The sequence below is a fragment of the Ipomoea triloba genome, chromosome 14 (genome assembly GCF_003576645.1).
Source record: "Ipomoea triloba cultivar NCNSP0323 chromosome 14, ASM357664v1".
Lineage (NCBI taxonomy): Eukaryota > Viridiplantae > Streptophyta > Magnoliopsida > Solanales > Convolvulaceae > Ipomoea > Ipomoea triloba.
Genome location: NC_044929.1, coordinates 3,136,184 through 3,148,498, shown reverse-complemented (window position 1 = coordinate 3,148,498; position 12,315 = coordinate 3,136,184). Strand labels below are relative to the sequence as shown.

The window sequence follows — 12,315 nt, the reverse complement described above, 5'->3', positions numbered from 1 at the left end:
TCTGTAATTTTTTGTTGCGCGAAATTTTTATTTTTACCACCATTCTCTATCCTACTATATATATTATCATTTTCTTTAAAATTCTAAGTTTTGACTACGGTTTGAGAAGACAAAGAGAGTGAAGATAGTGATTCTTTCACTTTTCAAAGCTGAAAGGAGGGATCCTTACACCTAGAGTAGAATCACCCCAAGATTGAAAAGAGAAAATTGATTGAGAGCTTCAAGTCACACTGAAAGGCAAAGGAAAAGTAAGTAAGAATATCATTCGGGAGAATCTCTTACCTTTTCTTTTACTTTTTTTTTTTTGTTTCTTAAATTTCCTTAATATTTATGTTATGAAGACAATATTAGCCATGGTTGGCTAAAGTTACTTTGGGATACTTGTAATTAAGGATCCAAATTACATATTACCTTGCTATATTTGTGTCTTGATGGGAGTTAGGACATAAATTAGAGCACCCGCAATTGCACTTGGCTATTACATCTTGGGAGAGGACATTTTGGCTAAGGAATGCTATGTTAGTTTCTTGTTCTTGGATTGTTTGAATGATTATCTCATGGAAATGAATATATTCACTCACATCATTTTGGGTACGTATGGTTGGGATTATGGGAGTAATTCCACTCTTTAAAATGTAATCTTTCACACTTGTTTAAGACCAAATTAATTATTTCACTTTAGATTGGCATTATGTGATTAAACACATGACCCTCAAAAATCCACTCTTCATTCTATTGTATTTCAAAGTTTGCTTGCCTTGTCTTTATTTTACTATTATTTGATTATATTGAACCGTCTCGTGTGACGTGGGAATAACTTCTCATGAATGAATTAGTAGCTAGTGCTTAATATCTCACTTCTTTGTGGATCAATAACTTCAAAATATTCCAGGTATTTGTTTGTCGTAGTTTGCTACAACTAACTGGCAACATATGTGATAGTGTAAATGTAAACGGGGTCTACGAATACGCTACAAGTACTCGTGTTTTGACTGGTGAGGAATGTCGCTTGGTTGGTCAGTCGGTCGGTCTACCAGTCGATGACTGAGCGATCCGAAACTATATTGCTCTACGGGTGACGAACAGTAATAAAGAGTAAACAAGAGAGGCAATGATCAAATCGCAAGTGTATTAGTGTATTATATTGAACCATCTCTTGTGACGTGGGAATTTCTCATGAATGAATTAGTACCTAGTGCTTAATACCTCACTTCCTTGTGAATCAATAACTTCAAAATACTCCAGGTATTTGTTTGTCGTAGTTTGCTAACTAATTGGCAACATACGAATGAATTAATAGTTTATAACTTTTTCAAAAAGCTCATAAATGACATAATAAATAATATAGCATTAAAAAAAACTACTTTTTCATTAAAGAAAAAAAAACCTACTAACTAATTATTTATTATATCGGTTATGAAAAAAATTTCAACAAAAAGAGGGGATTATAAGATAGTAAAATATCAATTTGTTATATAATTTACTGTAACTTTAATGAAAATTGTAACAAATGATCCGTTGAAAATGTTAATAAAATTATAACACTTAAATCTAATTATATTAAAAGTTTTAGTATTAAATATGTGACAATAGTGAGTAAAAAATTTTTCTTTTCACAATTTGTGTGATGTAAAATAAACGTATATGCTGACTTCACATCCCAAGCATACAAAAAGTAAACAATAATAGTTAGTCCGTACAATGAAAGCTTTTTAGTCAACCCGAGAATAATTTGGCAAAATTAATTTGACTTTTTAGCACCAATGAATGACACGTCGTGTGAATATGTCCTTGCGCATGCTGAAATATATTAGGTCTACTTGCGCATTATTGTATAGTTCTAAATTTTTAAATTCTCTATCCATGGTTCAAGTTTTTGAATACTACTAATTCTTTAATCACTCATAATTCTTTAACTTTTAAAATTTAATCAGTCGTGATCCTCCTAGAAGGACTATATGTGGTTAAATTTTGATAGTTGAAGTACCACAGATGGTAACAATTTGAATGTCAAATGACCACCGGTGATCAATTTCAAAGTTTAGAACTAAACGTGATAAAACCACCATACTCGGAGGACCCCAAATGGCATAACTCTTTATATAATAATAATTCAAATTTTACACAATAAATATTTATAAAAGGAGTTGAATCCATTTTTTGCTATAGATTTATATGTTCTACAAGCTCTTAATTTTACCACTCACAAATCACCATTCCATTATTGATATAGCACAATCCTAGAAATTAATAGAATTAAAATTAAATTTGAAAATGAAAAACTAATGTTTAAGATTTTACCACATCATGGAATGGTTGATTTGTGAGTGGCAAAATTAGAGGAAACTAGCATTTTCCTTAGTTACGGTGTATAAATTTGAGTATATATTTTGATATTTTTATTTTTTAAAAATGTAATTTATATGCAAACTCAAAGAAATCCTAGTTAGATTGGAATTTCTTCTTGCATTGAAAATTATAATTGTTACAAAATATAAATATTTGATACTCCGTATTACTTTGTCAAGTTTTAAAGGTTTTAATACAATTATTATACAAAATTTTATATAATTATCACAAAACATAAAAGCACCCATTCTAAAGGTTTAGATATAATTGTCTTAAAGTGCAAATGTTTAGGTTTTTTATGCCAATAAGTCTTTATAAAATAATAATAAATACACTCCAAAAAGGATTATTTATCGAGTAAATGGAGCGTGATTCTCATATCTAATTGTAACAAGTTCAATTCTTACAAATGTCTTCTTGGTTGAGCCCTCTAATGCATATCCTCAAGTAGTGAGTACATATTTCATTTGTCACCCAATAATAATAAAAGTACATGTGATGAAATTTTTTTTAAATAGTCCCTTAGCGATTAATATTTGATCTACACGTTTTATTTTTTTGTGCCAAATATAAAAAAGAGAAAAACGAAGAAAATTAATAATAAAAAGACAAACTGATAGATAGGGTAGGAAAAACAATGTCAGTTATCATTTAAGCACCTAACGGGTGCGTGCATTACACGTGCTCATTGAATATGGTTGGTGCGCGTTAAACGTGCACTAACATAAAATCTTTATTAGTGTAACATACTTAACATTTTCTCTCATACGCGCTCTCTCTTCTATCCCAAAAAAAAAAAATCTATCAATATGAGTGATCTAAAATATTATAGTCCTGCTTAAGTCAACCTGCCAGTCTTGCCTACTTTTTGGAAGTGACGATATTGGCGATATAAATAATGGGCGAACTGTAACTTTCACTCATGGATAGGTTCAATGCACGAATATATGATTACGTAATCACTAGAACATGATACATGTGAACGCTAGAAATTTTAAGGCTGCTTTAATTTCCACCATTAATAATTGAATCTTTATTTATATATTGCAATTAAAATAAGACGGAAAATAAAAATAACATAAGATGAAAAAGGGAAACTATGTGCCTTGCAATCGTTATAACCTGCACCACGGTGCACATAGCAATGTGCATCACGTACGTAAAACGACGTCGTTTCGGAGTTAGTAGACGCAGACGCGAATGACTCAGGGAATTCATTATCTATAATACACATAATCATTATCTATAATACACAGAACGTTTGCCTAGAATACACAGAATGTTTGCCCAGAATACACATAATATTGACACAAAATACACAGAAGTTAGTGGACGCGAATGACTCCAGGGAATTCATTATCTATAATACACATAATCATTATATAGAATACACAGAATGTTCCATAATACACAGAATATTGACGCAAAATACACAGAACTCATCATCCTAACATTCGAATGCACAAACACATCACAACTTGTGTTAATAACATGAATACACATAATATTTACACAAAATACACAGAACTCATCCTCCTAAACATTCGAATGCACAAACACATCACAACATGTGTTACTAACATGAATATACATAACGGTTGCCTATAATACATAGAACGGTTGCTTAGAATACACAGAATGATTGCCTGGAATACACAAAATATTAACATAAATACAGAAACTGGCCGAAACGGGAAACGTGATTTCCAAAAAAAAAAAGGACAATTAGTTTACAATGCTCAAAACGACGTCGTTTAGGTACGTGGTGCACATTGTTATGTGCACCGCGGTGCACAGTATAATTTGCCTGTGCCTTGACTTATTGAGGGGTAACTGGTGATGAAAAAGATCCTTTTCCGAGTAGTTGTGACTTTGGGCAACAAAACATACATTCACCTGATATATCTTTACTTTTCTATTTATATTTTGTTCAATCATTAATAGTTCTAGATGAAAATATTATTCAAATTAACCGTTTTATAATGTACTTTTAACTAGCTAACTTAATTGATTGACGTGAGTGACCGTACACTCTTGTCATTTAGAGAGGTCAAAAGTTTGAACCCCATCACACTTTGAGTGTTGTTGATTAACTATAAAATAGAAACTCAATAAGATAGAAAAAAAATTGACACTTGAAAATTTGGTGTATAATATTGCCTATTTTTTAAATCTATTTGTCAAACAATCTATTATAAATGTCCATATTTTTATCTTCTAAAGTAAATTAAAATGTTTAACTATGAATAAAAGTGTATAATCTGATGCCATATTAGGGTAATGGCGAGTCTATTGTTAAACAATCTATTATAAATGTCCATGTTCTTTTAGTAGTCTATTACTCTAATTTTTCAAAATTTTTTGTTATTTTTTTATTTATTAAGACAAGTAGAGTCATGGAAATTAGAGGTAATCCCTTGTGAGCTCAACACAATCCCTGACCAACTTGCAAGATCATCAAAATTGTATCACTCTACATGCTTTCTCAGCCGCAGTAGATGTGCTCGTCTTCTAGAGTATGATAAAATTAGTTGCGCATAAAATTAGTTGCCCATCATGGCGTTTCATGTATGATATTGGCTAAACAGGCTCAATTGTATTTGGGTTTTTCCCTTCCTTAATAAATAAATTTTTTTTTTATTAATTATGTAATTAGAGCGATCTACTACTTGTAATAGTTATAGTCATTAGAATTTATAAGTAAAAAAAAAAAAGAATATATCCTTACAATTTAAAAACGTAAGACCAAATCTTTTTTTTTTTTCATGTTTTGTTTTTTCTTCTCCTAACCATCCTTGGCTATATCACCTGCAAAAAACCCTACTCTTAGAATTACTCTAAAAAAGTAAAAATCCAACAAAATTAGACTTGATAATTTACCCAAAAAAGGTGTAACCGTTAATTTCTGGTGTTGCCATGTTTGACTTGTCAGTGCGATAAATTCCCCTGGGTTTGGGGTACATCTCACGTGGCCGTGTGAAAACTGCAGAAATGGGTCACCTATGGTTGCCAACACGTTTTCACAAAGCTCACCCCTTTGTCATTTTCTGCCTCTATTCCATTATCCCTTTAACCAAACAAGAAAATTTTAAAGTAAATGTGTAAGGGAAGGCCAGAGGAAGCTAGCTAGTCTTCCATTTCCTTTTAGCTTTGGGCTTTGTTTCCTCTCTTATCTTTCTCCCTTCTGTTTTCCATCTCAGTTTACAACAAGAACCTAGCTTTTCTTCTAGGTTTCAGTTTATGCTTATTTTCTTGAGGCCTTTATATTTATTGCTAGATTTTTGTGGGTCTTCAAGAATTGGGTATTTCTTGGTTGGTGTGTTATTGTTATCTTGATGGGTAATTGCGTTGGTTCCTCTGCTAAAGTTGATGCCACTTTGAGCTCTCACACCCCCTCTGGTACTTCTCATTTCTCCCTCTCTCTCTCTCAAATTTATTCTTCTTTTCCTTTTAATTGAGCGAAAGGAACTTAGATTTATTAATGGCATTACTTGCTTTGCTATATGCTTGGCGTTAATTGAATTGTTTTTTCTGTTTTTTCTGTTTTTTCTCTATTTATTGTATAGAGTTGAGATCTTGGTTGGCTTAAAGTTGAGGTCTTTGAGGTTGAAAGTAACAGTTAGAGGGTCTGGGTTTGGGTTGTAATTAGAAGAAGATGGAATTTCTTGGTGGAACTATGCCAATTTTTAAAATTTTGATGTCTGTGTTAATAATTAATGTATTCTGGGTTCTATTTGGATGGTTTGGTTCAGAGCTGGGGCTTGTGTTTGGATATCTCTCTTTTCTTTCATTGTGATTCTGCCCACCATTAATAAGTACTCAGGTCTTGGAATGAATTGTTGAATTCAATCACTCTTTTCATTCATACTATATAATCTTAATTTCTATAGGGCTTGCCTAGTTTTTGTTTGTTGGGTAGCCCCCGATGAAGGACGAAGTCCAGTACCAGGTGGCTAGGGGAATTGTTGGGTGGAGGGGCCTGGAGGGCCAAGTCTAGCATCAGGTGGCTAGGGGATTGTTGGGCAGAGGTCTGAAGGGCTCGAGTCCAGCATCCCCTCTCGAAAATGTGGTGGTATAAGGAAAATAAAGTTTTACCTTTACTATTAGCTATAGTTTTTGGCGTAGTGGTAAGTGATTGATCCTAACAAGTGGTTCCAGAGCCGGGACTAGTTATAGCTTTAGCACATTGTTTTACTTTATAGAGATGAGTTACCACAATTTTCGAAACGGCTCTTTAGCTCTGCTTCTCATATTGTACCCGTTTTTATTTGAATTAAGGGAAGGTGGGGTGAAGGGTGAACAACTGAATGATAGTGGAAAGTTCATTTTGAAGTGTAGAGTTCATTAGTGTTAATTTGAAGCCTTGAGCCTGGAAATTCTTAGCCATAAGAAATGTTGTTTCACACAATAAAAACTGTTGGTTTATTACTTTATTTGGCATACTATGCATTCTGAAATAAAATTGATTAGCTTTCTCTACCCATTTCCTAATGAGTGTTTGCATGAATCTGAATCTATTTTGGTCACTGTTCTTGGCTTTTCTTCAATTTTAGGTATAACACATTGTACATATTGACGAGCACTAGAAAACCCTACTGTATTAATTAAGTAAATGACTAATGCTTTTTTTTCTGTTTTTCTTCTTCCAGCTGCTGAAGTGGCAAGAGTTGCCAGCAAAACGAGCAGCTATTCTGTCCCTTCCTCCTTAAGTATTCCGTCAAATGGTAGAAAAAGCAGTGTTGATAGCCTCCCGACTCCACGTTCTGAAAGCGAAATATTATTATCGCCTCATGTTAAAGCCTTTCAATTTAACGAACTGAGGAATGCAACCAGAAACTTCAGACCCGACAGTCTTCTTGGGGAGGGAGGGTTTGGATACGTATTCAAAGGGTGGATAGACGAGCATACTCTTAGCGCTGCAAAGCCGGGATTTGGGATGGTTGTTGCTGTCAAGAGGCTAAAGCCCGAAGGTTTTCAAGGTCACAAGGAGTGGCTGGTATGCTTCATCTCGATCTCCTCTGTTAATGGGTGATTTTTTTATTTTTTATTTTTGGTTCTTTTTAATTTATAGCCAATGCCTTGCAGACTGAAGTTAATTATCTCGGGCAACTTCATCATCCGAACCTGGTTAAACTTATTGGTTACTGCACTGAAGGGGAAAATCGACTTTTGGTGTATGAGTTCATGCCTAAAGGCAGCTTGGAGAATCATCTGTTTAGAAGTAAATTTTCAACTATACAACTCCGTCATTTCAATTTGCTCAAATTTCTTTGTAGGTTTCTTTTTTTTGGGTGATAGGGGAAACCTGTAGCCACTACCCCGCCTTCTGACCTTAGTCAGGAAAGGGCCACAAGGAAGTAAACCAGTCTAAGTTGTCTATAGCTGACTGACATAAACCAAAAAGGCCAATAGGCCACTCCCACTGGGAGTCGAACTTGGAACTTGTGGTTACCCAGCCAACAGCTAGACTAACTCGGTTGGGGTTACCCCGTCTTTATAGGTTTCTTACTCATTGTATATGTTACTTGTTCAATCTGCTGTTTCTTGGATTAAATATTACCGAGTATGTATCTTCTATTGCTTTGGATTTTAAATTGGATGCTGAACCGTTGTCTCTTCTTTGCTTCGCAGGAGGGCCACAGCCTCTTAATTGGGCTACGAGAATCAAAGTTGCTATCGGTGCTGCCAGGGGCCTTGCTTTCCTGCATGACGCTAAAGAACAAGTTATATATCGGGATTTTAAGGCTTCAAATATTCTCCTAGATGCGGTATGGTTTATAAACTGACAAGCTTTCTAGTTCCATCTGTGTAGCCTAAAGTTGTTTGTTAAAACTTAAAACTCCATCTTCTTAAGCGCTCGTAAGGTTGAATTACTCCTGGAAATGCAGGAATTCAATGCAAAATTGTCCGATTTTGGTTTGGCCAAGGCAGGACCGACTGGCGATCGTACTCATGTGTCCACTCAAGTAATGGGTACACATGGCTATGCTGCCCCAGAATATGTAGCGACAGGTTAGTTCTTTTTTCCATTCTTTTACCAGATTTTAGTAGTACTTTCTGTACAAAGACCATGTTATTAAAAACGATATGCTCACTAATTATGGTGTTACACTGTTATGTTAGGATCTAGTGCTTACCATTATGCTAAAAGCTATAGTTTGTAGGGAAGGGACAACTTTATTTCCTTATACTACCACATTTTCGAGAGGCAGGGTGCTGTAGGGGTGAGCATGAACCCTACAATATTCGGTCGGTTTCGTTCGGTTATGTAGATTAAAAAATCACGATCGATTATTCGGTTATCAGTCGGTTATTAACCGTAACCAACCGATGCTCACCCCTAAGGTGTTGGACTTGGCCCTTCAGGCACCTCCACCCAATAATACCCCTAGCCACCTGGTGCTAGACTTGGCCCTATACGGGCCTCGGCCAACATGTTATTTTTGCAACTTACTTTAGTGTTTAGAATGTCTAAAATTCCGTTGCACTAATGTTTGTGACTAATTCGCCTCCCAATTTAACAGGACGCCTGAGTGCAAAGAGCGATGTATATAGCTTTGGAGTTGTTTTGCTCGAGCTATTGTCAGGGCGTCGAGCAGTTGACAATACAAACGTGGGCGTGGAGCAGAACCTCGTGGACTGGGCTAGACCGTACTTAGGGGACAAGCGGAGGCTATTTCGTATAATGGACACCAAACTCGGGGGGCAGTACCCTCAGAAAGCAGCATACACAGCCGCCAGCCTCGCAGTGCAGTGCTTAAGCCCCGAGCCTAAGCTCAGGCCGTGCATGTCCGACGTTTTGGCTGCACTCGAGGAGCTCCAAGCCCCGAAAGGGTCCTCCAAACTCTTGCAACCAGAGCAGCAACAACGCACTCCCAACCATCCTAGAATGTCGCCACTGAAGCAGCCCCGATCGCCCATGACTCCAACCCCCTCGGCCTCGCCACTGCTAAAGTCCCCGCGGGCAAGGTGAGGCTGCAGACAGACATTGTGTGCAAGCTAAGCTAAGCTAAGCCTATGTAAATTCCTGAGATTACATCAAATTTTAGTCTGTAACAACATGCTTTTCACTAAAGCATATCTTTTGGATTGTGTAGAATGTAGTGGATGATAAGTGAGTGAGGTGGTTTAATATATATTGAGATGGGTTTTTATAGCCTATTCAGCTTCTATCTGTAAATAGCTTATATCTTTCATGTAATCTGATGTTGCATTCCCTGTCATTCTAACTAGGTTAAGAATTAATTTATTTTTATCCACATATTAGTTTCTGACTGAATTAAGTTCACGACTATTTATAGTGGCAATCCAAATTGTATTCTTGCGTTGACTATTGTGCCCACTCCAAAAGGGAAGATTTAGAGGGGCAATGGGGGCAGTTGCACCTCCTCACTCTCACCTCATTATTTAGTCAATGTAATCTAATAGTCTCATTTGTGCGTCATCGTATTTAAATTAATGTAGAAATATTAAGGCGTTTGGTTAGAAGAAATTACAATTTCATTTTACTTAATTTTGAAGGTAAGTAAATTCCTTGTTTGGTGTGAAGGAATTAGAATTCCCTCACACCAAACAAATGTAATTCCCTCATTTTCATGGAATTAGAATCCCATGACCTCCTTGGTATTTTAATTCCATGGTTTTTAGGAAGAAAAAAGAAAGATAACTTTGAGACTAAATTAGGTACTCAATTTTTTTTTAAACTTAAAATTGATGTATGACATCTCAGTCTCTATTATAGTGTGTCTTCTTCTACTCTAGCCATAAAATGTCAATCAGCAGCTCAACCTCAATCAAATATGTTTTCTCAAAACTCTCTTATCTATTTTATTGTTTTCAATTCAATTATATGATTTATTTATAGCATTACATAAATTTTCAAAAGCAACATTTGAATTTGGTCTGTGTGTTTTCAACAATAAAATTTGTATTCTATATAGGTATAGCGTATTTGCCTAATAATAATGTGATGATGATGATAATAATACATAGTAATAAGTATCGTCATTTTGAATTTTATACTACTTATTACTTTTCAATTCTCATAATCCCGTGTATACCAACCATTATATTTTAAATTAGTAATAATTCTATTCCTATAAACCAAAAATTGGAATTTAAATTCTCACATTATTACTCTCCCATGAAATTTCAAGTATTTTCCCTCCTAATTCCATCACTCAAGTAGTAGTAGTAGAAGAAGAAAGAAGAAAAACGAAGGGTATTAGGAGAGGGGCAAAATTGTCTTTACACTAACAAATTTGTCCCTCATTTGGAGGGAATTGCAATTCTCTCCAACCAAACGGCATAATTGGATACCCTAATATAAAATTAAAAAAAAATATTACTAATCCGCTATTGTTCCTACCCAAGACACCTCACTCCTCAGCATCAATGCTCAACGGTTCAACTCCTCAGCATTGATGCCCAACGTTCAGCTCCTCAACATTGATGTCCAACGTTCAGCTCCTCAGCATTGGTGCCCAACGTTCAACTCCTCAGCATTAATGCCCAACGTTCAGCTCAAGGCATTAATGCTCAACGGCTCCTCAGCCCTTGGCATTAACGCTCCATTACTGAGCTGAAGGAAATAAAAAGGCTCACAACACAAAGTAGAACACGACACTTGAACTTAGGCAAAAACACATTCTGAACTCAATTGTATACTGAGCATTGCACTCAAACACTGTACTCAATATTGTGTTCAAATACTCAATAATACTCAAATACATACCGGTAACACATTATTACCGTCATTGGTGCTTTCATTGAGAGACGAGAGCAGATCTCAGGCAAAATTCACAAAATCACAAACCACTCAGTTCACATCATCACTATCAATGGCATCCGGATCCAGCAGCTCGCATACTCCTCGTCAGGTGAACAAGGGTCAACCCTCGGGCAATCTTCGTGAGCAGCTCAACAGTAACCGCGGTGGTGACCTTCGCAGCCAACTCAACAACAATCACCGCAGAGAAGGTGACCTGGCCTCCGTAGCCAACTCAACAACAACCATGGTGGTGGCCACACTCCCCTCCCAGCAATTGCTGCTGCCGCTCAAGCGGTGGACCTTCAGGCAGCAGCGCAGGTCATCCAACAGGCGGCGGCGACAATGACCCAACTAGTTGCGGGAATGCAAGGCCAAACTCTACCTCCACCACCCCCTCTGGAGGAGGAAGTGCAATCTCCGAGGCAAGACAAAACTCAACGACAGGACGGCGGTCCTCAGCCAATTTCCAGATCTGCTCGAGAACGGTCGATGGCTTCTAGATCTGTCCAGGATCGGCTGGGGGTGCAAGGATCCTCCAATAGAGGTCCCGTCAACAAGCAAGCAAGGCAGTAACCAGGCGACCACCCAGAGAAAGGATGGGCGAATCTGGTGGGCTGGCTCCGCACCACTCCACTAGACACAGAACACCACAGGAAGACCTGGTTGAAAGGCTACAAAGGCAAATAGACGATTTGGAGAAGAAAGTAGAAGTAAGAGAAATCAGAGAAGGTGTCAAGGTGAACGAGTGCGCAAATGAGCGCTATCGGCGTTCATTAAATATATATACAAAGATTAAACGATGTCGCATGGTATGTATCCTAAACCTAATCCTAAAAAATATCGGATATTCGGGCGGGTTGGATATCAAAATATCCAACTTTATCCGAATTCCCTTATCCGACGTCGTTTAGCCTCGCGGTTCGGATACTGCCCTTCGGATACAGTTCGAGTCGGATTGGCTTGATTCGGGGGTGGTTTCTTCAGGTAGGGTCGGATTTGCACAACCCTATTATGGAGATAGTGGGGGGCCAAAAAACAATATAGTGGGGGGAGGGGCGCAAAAGGTAATCCCAAAAAATTATATATATTAGAAAACTAAAAAACTGTTTTTATTTTGGGGCCATGTACCTCCGTCCCTGTGGGGGGAGGGGGTAAAAAAGTAATATATGTGGGGGGGGGGGGGGGGAAAAAAATTT

At 36.8% G+C, this 12,315-nt stretch overlaps 1 protein-coding gene and 1 long non-coding RNA gene across 2 annotated transcripts; both read left to right on the top strand.

Annotated features, from left to right (window-relative positions):
* On the top strand, positions 1-1,203 carry LOC116003480. The gene is made up of 2 exons (XR_004094661.1): positions 1-248; positions 893-1,203. It is a non-coding gene; the product is annotated as an uncharacterized LOC116003480 (long non-coding RNA).
* A 4,226-nt stretch (positions 1,204-5,429) lies between these two features.
* LOC116004463 (probable serine/threonine-protein kinase PBL3) lies at positions 5,430-9,615 on the top strand. The gene is made up of 6 exons (XM_031244528.1): positions 5,430-5,748; positions 6,999-7,345; positions 7,435-7,570; positions 7,981-8,117; positions 8,238-8,361; positions 8,874-9,615. The coding sequence occupies exons 1-6, from the start codon at positions 5,685-5,687 to the stop codon at positions 9,320-9,322; spliced, it is 1,257 nt and encodes a 418-aa protein (XP_031100388.1). The 5' UTR covers positions 5,430-5,684; the 3' UTR covers positions 9,323-9,615.
* The last annotated feature ends 2,700 nt before the right edge of the window (positions 9,616-12,315 follow it).